The sequence below is a fragment of the Lissotriton helveticus genome, chromosome 10 (assembly GCF_964261635.1).
Source record: "Lissotriton helveticus chromosome 10, aLisHel1.1, whole genome shotgun sequence".
NCBI classification, from domain to species: domain Eukaryota; kingdom Metazoa; phylum Chordata; class Amphibia; order Caudata; family Salamandridae; genus Lissotriton; species Lissotriton helveticus.
Genome location: NC_136071.1, coordinates 930140283 through 930164761, shown reverse-complemented (window position 1 = coordinate 930164761; position 24479 = coordinate 930140283). Strand labels below are relative to the sequence as shown.

Sequence of the window (24479 nt, the reverse complement as noted above, 5' to 3'; positions counted from 1 at the left end):
GCCTAGAGTGTGGGTGCCAAATACGTCATGCATCGCATAGACCCAGCAATTCGGACCAAGTCGGCAGCTGTTTCGCCTGTGCAAGTCTACTAGGGGAAGGGGGGCCGTTGTGTCTAGGGCAGGCGAGGATACCGCGTTAAAGTCGCCCTGAGGAAAATGGGACCCATAGGTAGGTCTGCTAAGAGGTCGGCGGATTTGGCTAGGGTCATTGTTAACATTGAGGGAGGAGAGTAGAGCGACACAAGATTGAGGGAGCTACCGTTCAGTGTGCCACTAAGGTGCCCTGGGCATCATGAACGACATGCACAGTGACGAGTGGAAGAGAAAGTTTCACCAGGATCGCTACCCCCGTGATCCCCGAGTGAACCCTGAGTGCCAAATCCTATTGTTACCGTAGCGTGCCAAAAAGGGGCAGTTGATACCCAAAAAGTGCGTCTCTTGTAGTAGTAGGACTTCTATCCCAAGGCGTGCATAACGTAATACAGTCATGCGCTTGAAATGGTTCAGGAGGCCATTAACATTGTGACAGGATGTGCAGGGAGGCACCTAGCAAGGGTGTGTCAGGCATAGTGGCAGGGTGTTTCAATGTGGTGGTGAAATCCCAAAGGGAGGCCCGGCCCCAAGCTGGGTCGCTTGAAGACCAGGTTAGGTGTCCAGAGAGAAGTCGTTGCATCCCACCGGGTGCAGATCGGGGTGCCATGTGAGTGCTGGTGCAACAAAACTGAAAAACAACTGAAACAAACTAAAAAGAGAACTCGGGACAACGGTCCAACCCTATCCCGTCCCCCACCCTACACTTCCAGAACGGAAGCATCTGTTGCCCTAACAATGAACAAATTGAACTAAAAACCAAACTACAACGCTGGGGAATGGGAAAGCGTGGAGGACCCCCTCCTCATGACAGGATGTACATAATCAAGTCTGTTGAGAATGAAAACAATATGAGTCAAAACACTGTCTCCGGATTCGGAGCCTGGCACGGCAGGCAGAGACAAATTCAAGCAGGGATTCCCAGGAGCATTGGGCTCCGAGAAAGGTCTGTGTCTGGGAGGTCCAGCAATGAGGGCGGGGGCGAAATACCCCCGCGGTCCAGGTGGCCGGTCGAGCCAGATCGCCTCCCAGTCGAGGATTCGTCAGAAGGCAGTATTGGCTGTTGAGAGGAGCCCAACGTGGAGTCTGACCGGGCTCGTCTCTGGCCACGGTGCCTGCGGGAACGGTTACGCTGAGGCCGGGGGGGCGGAAGGCACGGGGTGGACGGGCCGCCCATCCACTTCCCCAGGTGGTGAATTCCAGTCACTGGTTCTTAGAGGGCGCTCCTCCGTCGCCCAAGCCTCAGTGTGGTGTTAGCGAACACCACACGCAGGCGTGCCGGAAAGAGGAGTCTATATTGGATGTTGAGTGCTCTTAGCTTTTGTTTGACTTCACCGAACGCGCGGCGCTGACCCTGGACCTCACGAATACAGTTCGGGAAGATCAAGATTGTGTGGTTTTCAAAGTGGAGCCTTTGCTGTTTGCGGGCTTCAGCCAGGATAGTGTTGCGGTCCTTAAAGTTCAGAACCCGCATTATGACCGGTCGGGGAGCCGCACCTGGTGGTGGTTTGGGGGCAAGAGAACGGTGGGCCCGCTCGATCGCAAACCATGGGGAGAGAGAGCCCTCAGGGACCCATGATCGCAACCACCTCTCCAGGAAGTCCACCGTACGGCCCTGCTCCGCTCCCTCTGGAAAGTCTATCAGGCGGAGGTTGTTGCGCCTGGACCTGTTTTCCGCATCTTCCGCCTGTCGGTGCAACTCCTGAGTGTGCGGCTGGAGATGAGCCACTTGCCACGTCTTCTTCCACGGTGGAAATTCGGGTCTCAGTCTCTTTGATCTGGGCCACGACATTTCGGAAGTCCTGCCGGATGAGGGTGATATCCACTTGCATCTCTGCAATCTTAACCTCCACCGAGGATTGTGAGGCGTGGATGGCCTGTAGGATAGTGGACAGATTCACTGGCGGTGGAGGCTCATGGTCTGTGGTACCCCCGGTCGCCCCCACACCTGTGGTGGTGAAACGGTCCATTTTGGTATGGGTAGCAGGGGTCTTGGTCAGTCTGTCCGTCCTGCCCATGGTGGCACTCCGCAGGGCGGGGGACTCTGAGAGTCTCTTCAGATGGACCTTGCAGCAGGGGGGCGGTGGTCTTCCCCGGACGGACCAAGACCAAGTAGGGGGCAGCCAGAGCAAGGAGGAAGCCCACTCAGACCTGCCACCGCTCAGTATGCGCGGCCGATTCCACTTCCTCAGGCAGGATGGTCCTCCAGCAACAAAGGGTGGGAGAATTCCGGACCAGGGCCACAGGGAGGCTCCTGCCCGCAAGGCTCCCAGATTACACCAGGCGTCACTTGGGCAGGGCGGCACCGGAGAGGCCGGAGGGGCAGGTGGAAGAGGTGCCCCCATGGGCCCTCGGTCGCTCGAGGCCTGTGGCCGCTTCCACCCCCCCGCCCCCCAGGTCTTCACTCCCGATGAGTAGCAATGCGGGGAGGGGGCCAATCCGGAACCCCAGCCCCGGCTGCAGCAAGACGGGCCAGCAGACCCAGTGGATGCAGGACAAGAGGGGCCAATGAGGGAGGTCGTCACAGGGAACTGGGCGCCGCTCGGTGTGTACGGACAAGTGCCGTCGCTGCCGGTGTCACTGTCTCTAGAGATGGTGAGGTGAAACCAGGGCTTTAGGGCCAGGCCAGGGGGATCACCTCTGCAACAGCCCCGGCGCTCTTCTCAGGCCAGGCGGCGATAGGCCGGGGGGGGCAAGGCAGCGGCCGAGGGGCCCGACCATGGGCTCCTCGCTGCTCGATGTATGCGGCCGGTATCACCCCTCAGGTCACCCCCAGCCTTGAGTTCGATGTTGCCTTCAGGACGCCACACAGGATGCCACCAAGGCCCAAGGGAGCCGACCCAGAAGCTGCAGAGTCAAGGAGGGGGAGCGGACCCAGCCGGACAAAACGACAGGTGACACCACCTTGGGCCGGTCCCCAGACCAGCCGGCCTCCCGCGCGTCCCGGACCCCCTCGGCCAAGTGACTCACCTGTCTGAAGGTCCACCAAGCGTCGGCTCCCGAATCACAGGAGTCGCCTCACTGCAGGCGAGGAACGACCGCCACCATCCTCCAGCCCCCTCTGCCCGATACGACAGCCGATGCTGCAGCAGCGCCGCGGGGGCGGGCCAGGGCACAGCCACAGCCTTCGCTGCAGACACAGGCAGCCGGGCTGCCGCACACCGGGCCTGCTCCCTCCTGCGCCATCGGGTGAAACCAGGAAGCCGCAGCCTCAGCTGCGCCCACTCGAGCCCGGGGAGAAGGATACAGGTACCAACTCGGAGCCAGCGATTTCCCCTGTGCAGACAGGCTGCGGGAGGGCCTTCCGCCCCTTCAGGCGTTCAGGCAGGAGGCTAGGCAAAGCAATTCAAGGGCGGTTGGCGCAGCACACAGGGTGAGGAGGCCGCCATCCTAGCTGTGAGTCATGGCCGGCCGATTGGGAGCAGCGGGCAGTTAAGTGCGGGACTCCGGACACCCAGAGGTACAGCCAGAGATGCTGCGCTGAGGGTACGATGAATTTCAGGGTAGAATGTCCAGCGGGACATGAGGATGTTGAGCGGATGGCAGAGGGGTCCGGGAGCACTCTCAAGGTGAGTCCACCATCTTGGCTCGGTAAGCAATGCCTCCTAAAGTATTTGTTGAGGAGGAGTTGTTTCAGGTTTGTTTTGAAGCTAGGGAAGGAGGGGTTGCATCGAAGGTCACAAGGTAAAGAGTTCCATATGCTCGGAGCATTTCCATTGAGCATTTTCATTGAGTGGTCCGTTTTATAATATCCAACAGCCCTGCCAAGTCCAACACATCAGGCGTTAGACTAACATATTTCAGTGTGGTGGTCCGCATACCTAAACTGAAAATGCAAAGTCACACATTTATAGGCCTCCCAGGCTGTCAAACAGGAGCGTTGCTAATGAGCAACACTGACTGAAAGCTGGCAGCCCCAGTTTGCGCTACTTAGCATATGAGTCAGGTTGCGGTGCCATACTTTTAAATGGCTACAGGTATAAATAAAGACACATCTAGAGTCTAAATATCACCTCGCCGTACAAACAATTTAAATGATATTAGTAATTAGTTTTCTCTTACAACTTTTCTGCCCTTTCTCGTGCCATAAATAGGCGTTGTTACTATTCTCCAATTTAATGGAGGGTCAAGGCTGTATCTGCCTTGCTGAGATTTGAATTCTTCATCGTGTAAGTACGTGTTTAACGAGTTCTCAATCAGCTTCATCTTTCTAACTATGAGCAAAGAAGACATGACGGCTAGCCAGGGATCGCACAGAGAATTTCTACTAAAACAAAACCTAGACACTGCTAATTTTCAGGCTCACCAGGTTACCTAATCGCACCAGGGATCCCACTACACCATGGTTGAGCATTCACTGAGTCGTAGTCTTGGAATACGCAAGATAAACTATAGCCGAGGATTGCGCATAGTGTGTCACATAGGATGTTAGAAAACGCGACATCAGTAGACACACAAGTGTGTGCATGTGGTCCTTGTGCCAATATGAGTGATAACAATTGTGATAGGGTTACTATATAGCGACATGACAACATGTTCACCTTGTTTCACCTAGGACTTTTATCTACCTGTCACTGTAGTCTGACACTTTAGTAAAAATTGTTTATCTTGCGTACTCCAAGACTACCACTCCCAGAATGCCCAACCATGGTGTAGTGGGAGGCCTGGTGAAATTAGGTAACCAGGTGAACCTGAAAATTAGCAGTTTTTAGGTGTTCTTTTGGTAGAAATTCTCTACGTGATCTCCGGCTAGCCGTCATGTCTTCTTTGGTCATAGTTAGAAAGATGAAGCTGATTGAGAAACATATTAAACACGGACTTACAAGATGAGGAATTCAAATCTCAGCAAGGCAGATACAGCCTTGAACCACCATTAAATTGCTGAATAGTAACAACGCCTATTTATGGCACTAGAAAGGGCAGAAACGCTGTAAGAGAAAACTAATTACTAATATCATTTAATTGTTTGAACAGTGAACTGATAATTAGACTCTAGATGTGTCTTTATTTATAGCTGAAGCCATTTAAAAGTAGGGCACCACAACCTGACTCATATCATCAAAGCTTTATTTCGATATGCAAAATATCATAAAAGCACATACAAAATATAAAAACCACATTTCATAGACATTACATTTTAAAAAGTAGGTTACAATAAAACCATTCGTATTACAATAAATAGTTTAAAAGGCATATTAAACATTAGCAGCTTTGTGAATATTAAAAAGATTCAGCTAAAACTTAGGTTATCTAGTAGCCTTTGATCTAATCAGCCAAGCCCAGCTCAGAAATTTGGCAACCCCACACACTAAGCTTGTACTAGTGTCAGCCTTGAGTATTCTAAGTGCTGAGGAATGATCCCTGGTTCCAAGCAATAAACACACGGGTTTAAGCCATTTCTGTCTGGGTTTTGCATAGGCTGGGTGTAGGACTTGGCCTTTTTCCCAGAAATGTTTCGCTTTTTGCCCCCCTTAATTTAGGATGCCCCCCATTGTAACAAAAGTGAATAGGCCTTGTGTAGTGGAGACGCCCTGTGTATGTCAAACTAATGTTAAGGTGCAGGTGCTTTCTTCCCCTAACATGGCTGCCACTGACCCCTGCTACTGCAGCGCGGTCTTTGTGGGCGCATTCTAGTAGCCGGGAGCTGGCTGGAACCCTCCAAACAATGTATCAATGCTAGCCTGCCAGCCTGCCCATAGCCAGAATGGTGGAACCTCCTAGAACCTCCTGGAACCTTCTGGAACAGGTGAGTTGACACCAACTGCCACTGACAACTGTCAACTGGCACTAAATAAGGAAAGGGAGGGAAACTTTCCTGTCAGGTTGAGGGAGCACAGACCTGGGGAAGAACCTACGCAGGAGTTTTAGGCAGTGGGGCCTAGACAGGGACCTATGACACTGGGAGTGACAGGGCCTAGGTGCTGCCTACCAAGTGTTGAGGAATCCTGAACTTACCCCCTGATCTGGCCCGGCGGGAGGGGAACTCAGAGTCCACCTGAGGAGACCGGCTGAGGAGATTTGGTACCAGCCATTAACTCCAACCCCCCCCTTCAAGGAACCCAGAGACTGCTATTTACAAGGGCGCAAGAAACATAAAGCGCCGAGAAGAAACCAAATCACCACAGGACTATTGAGAAAACAACCAGGTATTGGCGCTGAGTCACCCTCCTGCGCTCCCTGACGCCACCTGGGTCCCTGCGCTAACCTGCCACTGTCGTGTGGCCTATCCTGTCTGATCTGCTGGTTTGCTTCCAACTAAAATAAACTGCCTGCTGGCTAAGCGCTCCTATTGCCTAGCGCTAGCACCCTGGACTACCTGTCCTGCTGGCGCTACCTGAACTGCCTTATTTATGGGAATGGCCCAAGAGAAGCGCTGTGCCTGCGAAGCGCTGGGGCTGTAACTAACCCTGAGTGCCCAGGCTGTCATTTGAGGATCTGTGGCTGCCAGGAGCGCTATTGTGGAAACTGCCCAAGCGCTACTGCTGTCTGAGCGCTAGCTCCCAGAACTGCTGTGTCCCCTGCGAAGCGCTGTACCAGAGAAGCGCTATTTCCAGGACTGCCATATTCCCTTCCCCTACAACTGACACCAGAAAGCCATTACCAGCACTGTTACTGCGAAGCGTTGTGAACCTGAGAGCTCGGCTGCTGCCTGGGGACCCTTGAGGTACTGTGAAGCGCTGTACATCCAGCATCTGTCATTAACTTCAAGCGCTGCATCAGCGAGGCGCTGTGTGCCCAGGACCTGAATTTGCTGCCTGGCGCTGTGTCAGAAGGCTCCCTGAACTGGGGAATAGCCCCATTTGCCCTTCAAGTACTGGAACTGGGCCAGGCCCCCCCCAAAAGACACCGTGGGGGCCTCAGCTAATAAAAGTTAACCCCTGCCTGGGGTACAGTTGCATGCCAGTTAGTGTAGCCCTATGCATGTTTATGGCTGAGTAATGCAGCGTTTATTCTCTCATGAAATGTTGAGCCTTTTTATGGGGTACTTACCTAATGGAATGTTTTATACTCCTGCCCCAGTGTTCTAACTTCTACCTACCAACAGGGATACTCTTGAATACTGAAATGTTTTATCCCTGCATCAAGAACTACAGAGCAAGGAATTGGTTAATTGTGCCTGTCTAATGAAAGGTTTTGTTCCAACCTGAGAATTCCTGCTCATGTGCCATTGTCTTACTGGTTCTTAGGCACAGGGTTTAGATATAATTAATGGAAGGTTGATCCCTGCTTGAGGAGAATGTTATTCTGGGTAAATGAAATGTTTAGTCCTACATAAGGGGCTGTTATTTTTAAGCTGCAGGAGCTAGGAAAACCTTATTACAGGCCCTGCTGATTCGAGGAGCTTGCTGCGCAAAATTGCTAATGGGGCCTGGGTTCTAATGACCTGTTTATTCCTGATTAAGGAAATAGTTACTTCTGCTAATTGAATGTTTTAACCTTTATTGAAATAAGTTATTGCTATTGAGAATATGAATGGCTCTACATGAAATGTTGTTCTCACCTGCGAACAGGATAATTCCTAATGAAAGGTCCCTACTAGATTAAGGGGGTGTTTACCCTGGTATTGGACTGTTTTAGAGGTCCCAAGGCCCACAGTTTATAGGCCTCAATTCATAAAAGGATAACCCCTGATTAGAGGATGTAATAGAATGCCTACAGTACCAGGATGAAGAGTATTAGCGAGGGCTAGGCCCAAACCCAGGGATTATCTGTATTTCGCCTAGTGTTCTGTTCAGCCTAGGCCTTATGTATGGTTTACCTGTTATTAAATGTTTACTCCTGCTCAGTGAAGTGGTTACGTCCTGGATGAAATGTTGGTGCATACCTAATGAAAAGTTCTACTTCTACTATGGAACTGCTTAATGCTCATTCCTGCTGGGAGTGATTCTTAAAATGGTTAATCCTGCACAAGGGGTTGTTTATCCTTAATGAAATGTTTTCTCCCCTTTAGTGCTGTATTTACGAGAAGCCTACAGTTATTTATTTACATGTTTACTGCTGTAAAACGCTCACCCTTGCTTGGTGAGAAGTGGGTAATATGCCTACAGAACTAATATGATGCAATGTCATTTGGTTGTCTTTGTGATGTATTCCTTACAGGTTCTGATAAGAAGCAAGGCGGAGGTCAGGCCTGTGGTTATTTATTACTTAATATTTAATATTTAATATTTATTCCTCTAAGTATTTATTGCCAAGTGTTGAAATACATGTATTTGAAAGGAAAGCTAATAAGGTAATAATACTGTAATTTTTGATTACCCTGACTCTGCTCTTTATATAAGTTATCTAATTTTTATACAAACTAACTGGAGTGGCGTCACTCATTGCGTGCCCATTTTTACTGTCTCAGTGGTTGCGTGTGCTGTATGGTCGTTTTACACATAAGCTTTCGGATGCCTACCCGCTCGTGCCATGCTACCCTTGGGGAGCTGGTGACCCCAGTTCCAACACTGGGCATACAAAGAAGACGTGGGCGATATTTTCAGTGACACCTTCACAAATTGGGCAGTCAGGTGAGGTTTGGTACGGGGGCTTCCACTTACAGGTATAATCATGGAGGGGAAGATTTCCCAACCTAAACTGAATAAATAGGGATCTGTCTCTTGGTTTCTTAATAAAGTCCAAGTAAGGCTCCACGCGAGGCTTAGGTTTGTGCTGTTTAAACGCTTCAGTCAACCTGCCTTGGTTTGGGTCCCTTAGATCTTGGTCGTCAACCCAATTCCAGTAGGCTCGCTTAGTTTCGGCCTTGGATAAAGGAACCCCGAGCTCCCAATCAGTTGGCAAGCCAGATTCGTGCAAAAGCGATGTGTCCCATTAAATAACACATTCACTAATACCACCTGAACATCATTGGAAAATCTGGTTGATTTGAGCCATGCAAGCATTCACAGTGTTACTGAAGAGCCCATGTCTCTGGCCATTGAGTTCACTGTGTCCTTGACTGACCATATGATCTACATGGAGACATTTTGGCCATCTTTAACCACCACCACAATTTATTTTTTGTGGTGGTCTGGCAGGTTTGGCACCATATAAGCCAACTCCCTCCTGAATTGCATTACGGTCGCTTTTGCCTCGGCAGGTGGATGTGAGGAGACTGGCTCCGCTGGTGGTGCTCGATGGCAGTCTTGGCACCAGAAGGTATTGGAGGCATTGCTTGAGAAAGAACTGTGGGGTCATATGTTACCTGTGAGGGATCTGAGGCAGAAACACATACAGAGCTCCAAACGGTGTAGTGGGACCCTGATAAACAAAAGAGACCCACAGCATGCCTGAGCATCTCCTTCACTGCATAGAGGGAGAAGGCTGTGTCGGAGTCAGGCATCAGACACTGAGAGTAAGCTGGTGCTTTTGTAGGCAGCAGGGACCAGAGCTGGTGGTGCCATCTTAGTTCTGAGGAGCTGAGGTTGATCCAGAAGCCCCTTCTGGCATATGACCGCAATGATAAGTTTCCAGATCCATTCTGGTGCCTTGGGATATTCAATAGGGGAGGGCTCTACAGGTGGAAGTATCCCTCAGAAACACCCCATCTATCAAATTATGCAACAAATGGTCTCATTGAGTGAAAGGTGTCACAGACGAATGCATCCAGGGAATACTGTTACAATAGGTCTCCTCCAGTAAAAGATGTCACAATCTATTGTGATCAGCACATCACAACAGATAGCATCTAGCAACTAGATTGCATTGTGTCTAGCAAATACCAAATATCAAAGCCAACACTAGATTCAGACACATGCAAAGCTAGAATCATCATTGGTCAACATGTACATTTCTTTAGATCTGTCAATAGTTTTACCATTGAAACCCTGTTACTTACAATCATTGCTGTGTCAGGATTTTCGGCTATAAGTGTAGCTATCACAAGAAGGTCATTCCTTAGCTGATGGTCAAAATGGCGGTATCCCCTTTTCAGCAGTTTTCCAAAAGCTTCTTTCAAAGCACTACAAAAACATCAGAAAGAATACAGTTAAATATTTTTCTCAGTTTAAGATTAGAAGAGTAAAATGGAGGCCTCGTTAGATGCAGATCCAGACATTAATTGAAGATTCTTTTAAACTTCTCTTATCTTCTCATTCTCTGTAGCTTTTTTTTGCTCCTAGTCTAACTAGCTAAGTTACCTGTATCAGTGGCCTTATTGATAATCCTTCACCTCCATATATTTCTCTTTTTTCTTTAGAAGGTCTTAGTTAAACATTTTAATTGTCATACATGTATTACTCAACAAGCTTTGCCACCTTTCACTGTGAACCCTGCTTTTTGATTATAGTACCTTTTGCATTTGTTTTTATATACATTTTCACTGCCATTATAAGTCAGGCTATATACAGATGGCGGTCAAAGAATCAAAACTTGAAGGGTAGTGTTTAAAAATGTATCTGTGCACTGGCAGCATCCCTAAATCACATGCATTGGCTTCACTGGAGCATGCTGACTGCACCACAATACTACAAGCATATGGGGTCTCTGTTATGAGGTACATTCTGGATTTTCTTTTCCTATCTCTGACCTGGAGTTGCCTGTTGGCAGTGGTGACTGCTCCACTCTACCCACACATCCAGTTGCTAATATAGGCCAGGCACCAGCATAAATTGATTGATGGGTTGATGATGACCTCAGATAATATTGATGCAAAACCTCTACTAGCTATACACCATTTAAAAAATGCTTTCTGATGTGTATACCTTTCATGGGGATCCTACAAAAGAGAGTCTCTAATATTTGAGGGAAGACAGAGAAAGAGAGATGGCAGTCTTAGCTCTGCTCTGGGAGAGTGAGAACTGGGCAGACTATGCCAGAGGAATACAGAGAGGGTGTAAGAACAATAGTTACTTACCTCTAATTTGTGGTTCTCCAGTATTGGTGTCTTTCATAGATTCACATGCCTGAATCATTCCCCGTCGTCGGAGTGGGAGTCCCACGGTACATAAAAAAGCAATAATATGCCATAAATATGTAGTAATACTAATAGAAAAGAACCAGGAAGTAAAGTAGCCAATGCTACAGAAGGAAAAAAACTTCCACATCTATGACTCTCATAGTCATTTTGTATAGTCCAAACTACAGCCAATCAGGCGCCAGCACCCACCAGAATGTTCTCCCCAGAGGCTCAGGCTCTCAGATTTTCTCGCAAGGAGTGAAGGTAAACCAAAATAGCCTAAAGAGCCTCTGAGGGGAGGTGGGCGGGTTGCATGTGAATCTATGAAAGACACCAATACTGGAGAACCACAGATTAAAGGTAAGTAACTATTGTTCTTCTCCAGTATTAGGGGTGTCTTTCATAGATTCACATGCCTGAATCAGAGTAGCTAGCAGTACATATCCTTGCTGGGCAGACTCCACTGACGCCAAGCTTGTCAGCTAGTAATGCAAATAACATTGCAAAGTGAAAATACACATATCGAATAAAGCATAACATAATGCAATCATGGAAATATGTGTGAACATAACATAAGAAGCGTCTGACAGCAGAAAGAAGGAGGTGGGAAACAGAGGCTCACCTTAATGAAACAGATTCCGTAGAACAGCTCGACCCACAGAAGTATCAGCCTCGCTGATTGACTCTAGACAGTAATGTCTGGTAAAGGTATGGCGACTAGCCCAAGTAGCCGCTTTGCAGATCTGCTGAAGAGGATCTCCAGCAAATAAGGCCGTAGATGAAGAGACCGCTCTCGTAGAGTGCGCTCGGGGCGCTGATGTTAAAGGTCTCCCAGCCTGTGCATGGCAAAAGGCAATGGCAGCAGAGATCCATCTTGCAATAGTCTGTTTTGAAACTGCCTGCCCCTTACGAATCGCACCGTAGGTAATGAACAACTGGTCAGAAGCGCGAACAGTGGACGTTCTTTGTAGGTAGAATTTAAGACATCTTTTAATGTCAAGTGAATGTAACGCTCTTTCCGCAGGTGTTTGCGGGTCAGGAAAGAACGACTTAAGTGTGGAAAAGTAAATTTTGCCATGTTCTGTGTCCCTACGCCTCATCCATCATATGTTATGTGTGCATGACCAATATGCATATGTTATTCCCCATGTCCGATTAATGACGCAATTATAGTTGTGTCCACCTCTGGTATGTCATTTTCCAGTCCTCGTGAATACTACGAATATCAGGCCTATGTAAAGTTATGTTGCCACGTTTCTCAGTGTGCACGTTATTCCATTATAAAGTCCCCGTTTCTAGGCCTCAAAAGGGCCCGGACATCAGATTCAGCTCCTGTCTCCTGAAAGCCTCGCTGAGGAGCGATACAGCCCCCACCTGTATCCTCGACCCTTCACTTACTTCCTGCTTCGCAGTGCCCGGTGCAGCTTGGCTCTGCCTCTGAGTCTGCCAAAAGTATGTTATAGTTCCAGTTATCAGTTCAGTCCTCCTTCTTTGCATTCCTAAGCTACTGAACTGCATCAATAGTTTCCGTCATTGTCTAGCCTTCTCGGCTCCATGTTAGAGAAATACTGCATTTACTGGTCATTTAATATTCCTCATCACGCATTTCATGTAGAATAATGTATGGTCCAGTCTTAGAATCAAGTTAGCTTTTCCCCTCATGACTCCTAGTTTATATCAACATGTTCCCTAAACATCAGATACCAGATAGGGTTTAGGTACATGTCGCTCCGACCCTCCAGACTCTAGTCTCTGCTCCTAGCACAGAGTTCGTAGCCCCCAGCTTCTCCTAGTGATACGTCATTGCCAGTTTTCGCGCACCATTAGGTTAGAGGTCCCGGCTCCTTAGGTAGCCCCCTCCTATGTTTCCGCCCATTCATGACATATTCTGTTACGTTTGCACCACATGTCTATGTATACTCCCAGTTACACCTACTTTTACTGTTATCTCTCGCGACTGCTACGCGTCACGCCTTCTACTCCACCCACTGCTACGCCTACTGCAATGTAATGCTATGTGTTTGCGCTATGTATATAAGTCAATGTATTGTTATTAAAAGTTAGCGCGCTCATTCCTGACCCAGCCCCGGCAGCTGCCGGGCCCTGTTACCCCCGTTCTATGCAGGTTGTCCTGATCCTGTCCTTATGCTGTATTAAACCTGCAAAACTCCCACTACCTCGAATCTTGACTCTTATTTATTGAGCTATCTGTTATTCATTCATTCACTCAAAAATAGATCCGGTATTATTTATTTATATACCACATAATGGCGCCCGAATAGGGACTTGCCCTTTCCCCACGCGTCGGTGAAGCCACGCCGACCCCCTGACCCTCTGCAGTCGTGACGGAACCATACCGTGCACTGGCAGATATTTCTGCTCCAAGTATCCCTCAGGCCCACGGAGGAGACGGAGGAGGCGGTCCAGCATCCAAACGAGACGGTGGAGGAACGCGGCGAGTCCCGACCAGAGCCCAAGCCGAGAGTCCAAGGTCCGAGGTATCCGGAGGCCCACCTGTAACTGAAGTCCGAAGTTCGTCGTCCGTCGTCCAGTCCGAGGCCTTCCGTTCCGTGCTGCCCGGTGAGTACCATTGCTGGGGTAGTATCTAGACAGGACCAATCTAAATTGACTCCTGGTCCGTGGGTTGGTGGTGCCCAGACTCACAAACGAAGTGTTCACCTAGGTGGATACGGGTCTTGATGCGTCCCTTTATGGGACCGGTATGTTCCGTACTGTTATAGCAGTGCATCCAGTAACTCTAGTCTGTTCCGTTCTCGAGAAATTCTGTTCTGTTTCTGTTTTCAGTATTCCAGGTAATATTCTGTTCGAACTGTTATTTATAATGTTCTTCATGTATTTTTAATGTTGTGGTATGAGTGTGACGTGATTTCGTGTTTTCATTGTGTATTGTATTGTGTCCAGATTACAGTTCAGTCATGCCTATATTTTCCAAGTTACGTCAGTTAAAAACTAGAAAGGGTTTATTAGAAGAAGCGGTTCCTGTCCCACCTAGGGACAGTCCAGGTCACTTTATGTATCAGAAACATGGCATAAGCGCCATAATGTATCTAGATTTATGGGTAGAGTATACCAAACAGTTAGGAGAAAAGTATAGATGGCCCGTATCGGGTACATGGGATGCCGAATGTATCATGCGAGTAGAAGAAGCATTATGGAAAAAGAAAGCCAGACAGTCACAGAAAGATGCCATCGAGTTATGGCGTAAGGAAGCTCATAGAAGAACCGAGAAAGAAGTCAGAAAGTCAGAGTTAAGTAGAGAATCCCAGGAACGAGCCCAAGAAAGAGAATTAATCGAGATAGGTGAACAAGTCAAAGCCGAACAGTCAGACAGACAGAGGCATGCCCTCATTAAGGGTATGTATCCTCTTCTTGCCGAAGGCTTGCCAAAAGCGACCCCAGAGGCATCTAGTAATTTCCCGCCACCATTAGTTCCGACCAAGCTACGTCACAAACCGACCGCAGCTGATATTTTTATTTCGTCCTACTTGGACGACACAGTCCCAGAATATGCAAATCCTGTTCGCGCTCCGCCAGTCCCTGTAAATCAGGCACTTCCTGCTCCTTCAGACACCGGGGTGCCCTTAACAGCTCCCCCGGTCCAGTCCGCCATACAAGTCCAGCCCACGTTACAATTACCGACCTTGCCAGGACGAAGAATGTCAGTCGACGATTCTAGTCTAGGGGCCGCAGGAGGAGGTCTTCCTCAAACCCCGCCGCCACACAAGCGTTCAACATTACTCGAATTACATGCTCAAGCGTTACAGCGCACGCCCAAACATCAGTCTGTTACAGAAATCAGGCAAACCCTTAACGAATGTGTCTATGATCCAGTTCCAGGCGAATATAATATGGTTTTATATTCCTTACGTGTAAGGAGAGTGACCGAGTATCTAGTTACCTTACCGAATATGAAAGAAGATCTAGACAGAATATATCGTTTCATCCGTACAGGGGATGATCCAGAAAGTATTGGCGAGATTATGTCTCAAAGGAAAGCCGAGATTCAGCTCATGATATTAAAGTTCCTGATCAATTGTCTAATAAGAGAACAAGATTACCCGTCTAAAGATTCCGCCGAAATGAGAATCCTGACAAGGTGGAGTGATAATATAGCCGAGGGTAAGCACAAGACCGTCGGTGCTATGGAGAGTATGTACAAGAAAATTCGTAAAGAAATAATAAGGTTACACGACCAACGTAAAGCAGCACAAGTAAGCGAGAAAGAAAGTACCTCTGATCCTGAAGAGGAAGACGAGAATTCCGCCAGAATAGCGTATGTAGGAAAATCTAGATTTCCAGATCGCCATTTACGTCTAGAACACAAGTCTATTTTTCATCATCCAGCACCAGAACAAGGTTCTCTAGAACAAGTATTTCAAGCTACCGATCACATCCTGAAATCCCGAATCGGTTATAGTGAGTTAAGTACCATGCATGAACAAGAACTAGCCCGATCAGCAGTCCGATGGATTACTGATTCTACCACTTTTCCAGACGAAATAGTGGCACAAATGTTTCTGAAACTGCCCCCAGCCGAGCAACGACTGGTGGGTATGTATATGATCCAGCACCTCATTACTCTGTATGAGGGTCAACATTCTGATCCAGGTCCGTTGCATGATATCCTGAACGAGTTACTCCAGTATAGATGGAGAGGTCTAGGTACCGATTTAATTAGTGTCATTCTAGAACAGCGTCACAAATATAGAACGTTTCTGAACCCGCATTTTGTTCATGTCTCACCCCCAGAAAGTAAATCATTCTACATAGACAGACAGAATCCGTTACGAGAAGTCCACCCCGTCCAAGGGGCGGGTGGCGTAATGCAACGAGTGTTTGTATACACTCCGATTTCAAAGATGGAACTTCTTGAAATGAAGAAATTAATTCCCTGTCATGACAAAGATCCAGCAGGGTTCCATAGAGAATTAAAAGACATGCTCCGTATGGGAGAATACACTTACCCAGATATCATTAAAATGTTAAAGGTCCTGTTACCCGCAGGGGTGTATGAAAAGTTAAAGGAAAAGGAATGGGAGGTGGGAGAGAAAAAGATCGATTGGACAGCTCTAGAAGCTGAAGACAAGGCACGAGTACCAGGTACCGGTCTTGGAGATAAATGTAAAGAATTACCAGAATTATTGATTCAAGTTTTACCCAGATTATTGACAACGAGAAAAGAAGACTGGGATGCAATCTCAGCCTGTAAACAGAAACAAGATGAAGATATTAGTGATTTTTATTCTAGATTTGAAAAATGTTTCAGTATCAACAGTGGTCTCAAGACAAGTAGTGAGTCATACCCTCATCTTTTCGTTACTAAATTAGTCGAGAATTCAAGCCCACAAATTAAAAATCGAGTTTTGAAAGTCGAAAGCACCTGGCAAGCAAATACTCCGTCCCAGATGCTCCAGATGCTCCAGTACCACCAGAATAGAATCAGAGAAGAGCAAGAACACGAAAGAAAACGTATGAAAGACACGAAGATGAAAGTACTAGTTGCACAATCTGTTCCTCAAGACAGTCAGAAGAGGGGTCCGAATCAAGCCAGTCATCCTGCAGCTCCCGTTAAAGGGAACTGCAATTATTGTAAACAGCCAGGTCATTTTATAAACGAGTGTGCAGTTCTGAAACATAACATAGCTACTGGTAAGACTAAAGAAAGACCACGTCCGCCTAGACAAGAACACGTTTCACAGATTCCTCAGCCGCAGAATGCACCACAGACAGTTACAGCACCGCAGCCCATCGCTGCAACACAGCACGTTACATCGCAGATGTATCAGTATGCACAGACAGAGTATCCAGAGTACCAGCCATATTCATGAAACAGCCTAGAGAGGGAGGTAGGCTTGCCTCTCATCGAGATACCTGTAGATCAAGAAGGTCCCTATGTTCACAGTCAAGTATTAGGGAAAGACAGAAAGTTTTTGATCGATACAGGGGCAAGTAGGACCACAATTAGTCATGCCGAAGTTCCAGGGGCTCCGCTCTCAGGCTCAAGAAATGTTTCCCTTGGATTTTCAGGAAAGCCAATAGTTAATGAGATATCAAAGCCAGTCACTCTAGAAGTAGGTCCATTGTCCCGCACTACTGATCTGTTACTTACTAAGTCATGTCCAGAAAATCTGTTAGGCATTAAGACACTGAAAGAATTAGGTGCAGTTATTTGCTGTTCCCCAGAGGGAATACGATTGTTCCTACGTGACTTTAAGGGTCACTATGTATTACGAGATTTTGATTCAAGATTGTCTAATGTTCCGCAGCATTTATGGGCGCAAGGTCCAACTGATGTAGGTTACATGCAAATCACACCCCATCGTGTGACTCTCAAACCAGGCGTAGTGTTACCCCGAATCAGACAGTACAGATTGCCACCTGAGGCTGTAGCAGCCTTATCCAAAATTATTGACGAGCTCATGGCTCAAGGAGTAGTTGTAGAAACTGACTCCAATGTATGCAATTCTCCGATCATTCCAGTCATGAAACGTACTGATCCAAATGCACCCCCAGTATATCGATTAGTGATTGATTTACGAGAGCTTAATAAATGTATTATTCCGCAGTACCCAGTTGTCCCAGACATCTCTTCCCTATTGACAGCCATTGATTCCGAAGCCATGTTCTTCACTGTCATTGACCTCAAGAATGCATTTTTTAGTGTTCCAATTCATCCAGATAGCCAGTTTCTTTTCGGATTTTGTTTAAATGGAAGGAGCTATATGTTCACACGCGCTCCTCAAGGTTTCACAGAAAGTCCTAGTATTTACAGTCAAGCACTCAAGAGACAACTAGACAATATTCACATGCCAACTGACACTGCCCTGCTCCAGTATGTCGATGATCTACTGATCACAGCCCGTTCTGAACGTGCTTGCGAGCGAGCATCCCTGACAGTTCTGTATTTCCTAGCCGAGATGGGGCACAAGGTGTCACCTTCGAAGCTTCAATTCTGTGTTCAGCAAGTGGTATACTTAGGACACTTGCTGTCCAAGAGGGGTAGGCAGTTGACACCCGACCGTATCCAGTTAATAGCGAGTCTTCCCCAGCCCAGAACCCAGAAGGAGGTACGTGCCTTTATCGGCCTTACTTCTTATTGTAGACAATGGATTCCCCAGTATGCATTTCTAGCCAAGCCACTGATACAGTTAACGACACAGGAGGCAGCCGTATCGACTGTCCTCCCTTGGACATCTGAACATACACTTAGTTTCAACGAGTTAAAGAAAGCCCTATGCCAAGCTCCAGTTCTAGCTACACCGAACTACAGTAAGCCTTTTACACTTTTCGTTACTGAACGGGAAGGTACAGCATTATCTGTTCTCACACAAGATCAAGCAGGTCAATACAAGCCCTGTGCTTATTTTTCGAGCACACTAGATCCAGTCGCCCAGGCGTTGCCTGCGTGCCTCAAGTCAGTTGCAGCCACAGCACTAGCTATCAGACAAAGTGATTCCATAGTTTTAGGACATTCCCTGACAGTACAAGTTCCACACGCCGTGGAAGTTCTTTTAAACCGAACACAAACTCAGCACTTGACAATTGCACGTTTAACAGGTTATGAATTGACACTGTTCCAGCCACACATAGATATTAGACGCTGCAACGTCCTGAATCCTGCTACACTGTTACCATCAGTTAGTTCAAATCCTGACCCACATGACTGTGTGGAAGTAGTTAATATTACGACAAAGCCAAGACAAGACCTGACGGACATTCCATTACCAGATCCTGACCTGACACTTTATGTGGATGGTTCATGTATGAGAACTAGTACAGGAGAACTAGTCGCCGCGTATGCAGTGACTACGGACACCGAAGTTATTGAAACACACCGTATTGATACCCTGTCCGCTCAAGCAGCAGAGCTAGTCGCTCTGACACAAGCCTGTATACACGCCAAGAACCAGAGAGTTAATGTTTATACAGATTCACGTTACGCATTTGGAGTTGTACACGACTTCGGAGTGCTCTGGCAGGAGAGAGGTTTTATGACTTCTCATGGAACCAAGATTCAGTATGGTCTCCTTATTCAAGCTCTGTTAGATGCCATACATTTACCGACATCTATCGCTATCATGAAGTGCAAAGCACATACGAAAGTCACTGACATTATTTCCCAAGGTAATGATCTAGCAGACCGCACAGCCAAGCTTACAGCACAGACCCCAGACATTCCAGTTAACCTGACACATACTCCAGATCCGATTACATGCATGACAGTTAAGGACCCTACACAAGACGTCATAGATATACAGTTACATGCTACTCCTGAAGAAATCAAGAAATGGTCTGAACAAGGAGGGGTCCAGACAGATCAAGGATGGTTAACGAAGGGTAGAGCCACATGGTTTCTCCCCGATTCTATGATTCAAGTCATTATCAATACCGCACATAGTCCAGCACATTTAGGAGAAAAAGCTATGTTAGACAGTATCCAGAACATTTGGTTCAACAAGCATTTACGAGCTGCAGCTAAGCAGAAAGTCCGTACCTGTATGATATGTTGTCAGTTCAATCCAGGTAAAAGTGTCCCGGTGGAACAAGGTGGTTTCCAGCCCCCTGACCACCCTTTTGAGGTCCTCCAGATGGATTATATTCAGATGGAGCGATGTCGAGGTTTCAAGTATGTCCTTGTAGTTGTATGCGCTTTGTCCAGATGGACAGAAGCATATCCAGTCCCAGATTACACAGCCGCGACCACTGCCAAGCAGTTGGTTCGTGAATTCTTCCCTAGATATGGACTCCCTAGAGTCGTATATTCTGATAACGGTCAGCCATTCTCCTCAGAGTTAATGAAGCACGTTTCCCTGTTGTTAGGGTACCAGTGGAAGTTTCATTGTGTACGCCATCCTGAAGCAGCCGGTCTGGTCGAGAGACATAATCAGACCCTGAAAATCCGCATTGCAAAAGTTTGTAAAGAAAAAGGTGTGGACTGGCTAGTAGCTCTGCCAGTCGCTTTGTTTTATATGCGCATGGTCGCACATTCCGGATCAGGTCTGTCCCCGTATGAGGTCGTATTCGGCCGCCCCCCTAACATGTGGGGTACTCCTAGACCCCGAAGTATTACCGATGTTTCATGTAATATGCTGACAGATTACCTAGCTTCCTTGATGTCTGCCCTCAACTCATGTCGTTCACAGGTTGCTGCCGCCTTTCCAGACAACACCGAGGTGGCACCGCATGAAATCGTTCCAGGCTCCTTGGTGATGATCAGGAATTTCGACAGATCAAGTCCGCTGGAACCTCGTTGGAAGGAGCCACGTCAGGTCCTCTTGACCACCCGTACTGCCGTCAAGTTGGAAGGCAAGGATGGATCCACCTTTCTCATGTTAAACTTTTTAAAGGATTGAAACCGGTTTCTAAAAACATTTCCAAGGATTCCCAAGATTCTAAAGACTGCCAAAACATTGTTTTAAAGGACTGTCCCGCAAAAGACATTATTACAACCCCTCCCTTGTTAGAGAAAACTCCGCAACAGGAGTATAAGTTAAAGCTCAGGTCTAGTAAAATAAGTCAGTCAGTTTGATTGTATAAGTCCTCCCCTAGGTGAAACGGTTAGACTGTTTCTGACATGTATAAAATAGACCCCCATAGTGAGAGAGTTAGTCGAAGTTCAATTCAATGTATCGTTTTTCTGAGTTTCGTATTATTCATCAGCATTTTGATTTCCTGCACCAGCTATGCGTTCTATCTGTATTTTTCAGTTCCTCATGTAAATATGTCTGCTAATGCTACAGTAGAGCACACGTTTAGTGATCTGCCTCCTCATGAACTCTCTTACCGCCTCGCTATGCGCAACAACTCATTTATCCGTATGTTACATTACTCACACCAGACCAGCAATGCCACTAATTGTTGGGTGTGTGGTCGACTCCCCCCTTTTCAGACATCAAAGGGAGTCCTGCCACTCTTTCCTTATCCATTTTCACATAATGGTTCGTGTGGAGCATGGTCCACGTTAACGTCATCCTCAACAGATATGTCTTTTCTTAACAGTACATGTTTCCCAGACAAGCAAGGTCTCCCCCACAGAACAGGTTTAGATCTAGAAAATGAGGTGTATAATTTAGGTAATTATTCGTCGAATTTCATGGTCCTGAATGTTCAGTCTGATACTACTCCAGACTTACCTGCTATTTCAGTACTACCAGTCAAAGGTGAATTATGTGTCCGTAATTATGGTTCTGTACATGTAGGACATAGTGAATGTACTACTGTTGTCAAGTATAGTGACAGTAGGAAATCTATTTTTAAAGCTTCACGTCATTCTTATTTTATTTGTGGTCAAACTGCATATGTCCGTCTGCCCCTCGATTGGGAGGGAACCTGTTATATTGCCTTCCTACTGCCACCTGTTTTCCTAGCCCCATCTGATTATCACAGAAACACACATCTAGTACACATTAGACATAGAAGGGAGTCCCCAATTGTCGATTATACTGAAACTACTCTAGAACAGTATACAGATTTCAATAAAGGTTTCTTCTTCTTCGTAGGACCTGTCCAGAATAGTAAACTAATCCGTAGGTTAACAAGAACCCTTGAAGCTGTAGTAAATGAGACTGCCTCTGCTCTAGGTAACTTAACCGAAGAACAATCTGCTATGAGATTTGTCGTTTTGCAAAATCGTCTCGTCCTTGACGTCATACTGGCCGATAGGGGCGGGGCCTGTAGAATCATCGGATCTAGTTGCTGCATTTTCATTCCAAATAACGCACCGTCTGTTTATTCAGCTATAACCAGACTCCATAAAATTGCCCATCTGTTACACCAAGATCCAGGTACCTGGACATGGTCCGGTTGGTTCTGGAATATAATTTCCGCATGGGGATGGAAAGTCCTGTCCTTTCTAGGTATTGCAGTAGCGATCATATTTAGCTGCTGCCTCTGTATACAATGTGGCCCTGCGATTTGCAGCATGTGTGCTACCTCTTGTATTCCTAGTCCTAAGCCCCGTTCTAAATCCCGTTCCAAGACAATTCGAGACGAGCAAATGGTACTGTATGAAATGATAGATGGTATCATGAAAATTGATGTTTCCTGATGGAAACGTAGTGACAAGGAGGGAATGTGGAAAAGTAAATTTTGCCATGTTCTGTGTCCCTACGCCTCATCCATCATATGTTATGTGTGCATGACCAATATGCATATGTTATTCCCCATGTCCGATTAATGACGCAATTATAGTTGTGTCCACCTCTGGTATGTCATTTTCCAGTCCTCGTGAATACTACGAATATCAGGCCTATGTAAAGTTATGTTGCCACGTTTCTCAGTGTGCACGTTATTCCATTATAAAGTCCCCGTTTCTAGGCCTCAAAAGGGCCCGGACATCAGATTCAGCTCCTGTCTCCTGAAAGCCTCGCTGAGGAGCGATACAGCCCCCACCTGTATCCTCGACCCTTCACTTACTTCCTGCTTCGCAGTGCCCGGTGCAGCTTGGCTCTGCCTCTGAGTCTGCCAAAAGTATGTTATAGTTCCAGTTATCAGTTCAGTCCTCCTTCTTTGCATTCCTAAGCTACTGAACTGCATCAATAGTTTCCGTCATTGTCTAGCCTTCTCGGCTCCATGTTAGAGAAATACTGCATTTACTGGTCATTTAATATTCCTCATCACGCATTTCATGTAGAATAATGTATGGTCCAGTCTTAGAATCAAGTTAGCTTTTCCCCTCATGACTCCTAGTTTATATCAACATGTTCCCTAAACATCAGATACCAGATAGGGTTTAGGTACATGTCGCTCCGACCCTCCAGACTCTAGTCTCTGCTCCTAGCACAGAGTTCGTAGCCCCCAGCTTCTCCTAGTGATACGTCATTGCCAGTTTTCGCGCACCATTAGGTTAGAGGTCCCGGCTCCTTAGGTAGCCCCCTCCTATGTTTCCGCCCATTCATGACATATTCTGTTACGTTTGCACCACATGTCTATGTATACTCCCAGTTACACCTACTTTTACTGTTATCTCTCGCGACTGCTACGCGTCACGCCTTCTACTCCACCCACTGCTACGCCTACTGCAATGTAATGCTATGTGTTTGCGCTATGTATATAAGTCAATGTATTGTTATTAAAAGTTAGCGCGCTCATTCCTGACCCAGCCCCGGCAGCTGCCGGGCCCTGTTACCCCCGTTCTATGCAGGTTGTCCTGATCCTGTCCTTATGCTGTATTAAACCTGCAAAACTCCCACTACCTCGAATCTTGACTCTTATTTATTGAGCTATCTGTTATTCATTCATTCACTCAAAAATAGATCCGGTATTATTTATTTATATACCACATAAGGACAATAGGTTCGTTCAAATGGAAATCCGAAGGTACTTTCGGAATGTATTTTGGATTTGTGCGAAGAATCACAGAGTCACTAGTGAATTGCAGGAAAGGATGATGCACAGTGAAAGCTTGAATATCACTAACCCTCCTGGAGGATGTTAAAGCCAAGAGCAGTGACACTTTCCACGAAAGGTACTTCAAGTCGGCCTTGTGGATGGGTTCGAATGGGTGACGCATGAGTTGAGCTAGGACCACATTCAGATGCCACGAAGGAGGTGGACGGCGTACAGGAGGGAACATTCTAAAGAGGCCTCTAAAGAATTGTTGGATAATCCTTGCTGAGTACAGAGAATTGGTCCCATCCTGTCGATATCTGGATATTGCAGCCAGAAACACCTTTAAGGTAGCATGAGACAGACCTGTTTGTGCTAAATGCAGGAAAAAAGGAAGAATTTCCTCAGGTTTTGCTGAAAAAGGGTGAACCCCTGCTGAACGGCACCAGATGCAGAATCGCTTCCATTTCAGACTGTACGTCTTGATGGTAGCAGGCGCTCTAGCCTTGGCCAACACCTCTTTACAGTCCTCCGGGATGTTCAGGTGCGCCAACTCACGGTGTTCAGGAGCCAGGCCGCTAATCTCAGAGATGCTGGGTCCGGATGGAAGACTTGTCCTTCCTGAATGCTGAGCAAGTTCGGGATTGGATGTAACTGAATTGGCTTGCACTCTGACAGGAGGAGAAGTTCTGTAAACCAATATTGGCGCGGCCATCTGGGCGCAATCAGGATGAGTTGGCAAGGTTCCTTCTTCATCTTCCGCAGAACCTTGGGGACTAATGGAATCGGTGGGAAAGCGTACGCAAACGTCAGAGACCAATTGATGGAGAACGCATTCCCCAGAGAGTTCTTGTGGGGATGCCAGCTTGCGAAGCTCTGGCATTTGCTGTTGGTACTTGTCGCAAATAGATCTAGGTCTGGCCAACCCCACTGATGAAATATGTGTTCCACTGTCTCCTGGTGAAGCTCCCATTCGTGGGTGGTGACCGTTGTTCTGCTGAGTGCGTCCGCGAGGACGTTTTCCGTCCCCGGAACATGCACTGCTTGCAGATGTACATTGTGGTGAAGAGCCCATGTCCATAAATCCTGTGCCTCTTGAGACAAGAGAAGAGATCGAGTTCCCCCCTGCTTGTTGACGTAGTGCATGCTTGTTGTGTTGTCT

The 24479-nt window shown here is 47.1% G+C and overlaps 1 protein-coding gene across 1 annotated transcript in view; it reads right to left on the bottom strand.

Annotated features, from left to right (window-relative positions):
- Positions 1 to 24479, bottom strand: part of CFAP69 (cilia and flagella associated protein 69) — a 599649-nt gene that overhangs the window by 302229 nt on the left and 272941 nt on the right. The window contains exon 9 of the mRNA XM_078663586.1: positions 9911 to 10034. Coding sequence (XP_078519712.1) covers positions 9911 to 10034 — 124 coding nt within the window. The remainder of the gene's footprint in view (positions 1 to 9910; positions 10035 to 24479) is intronic.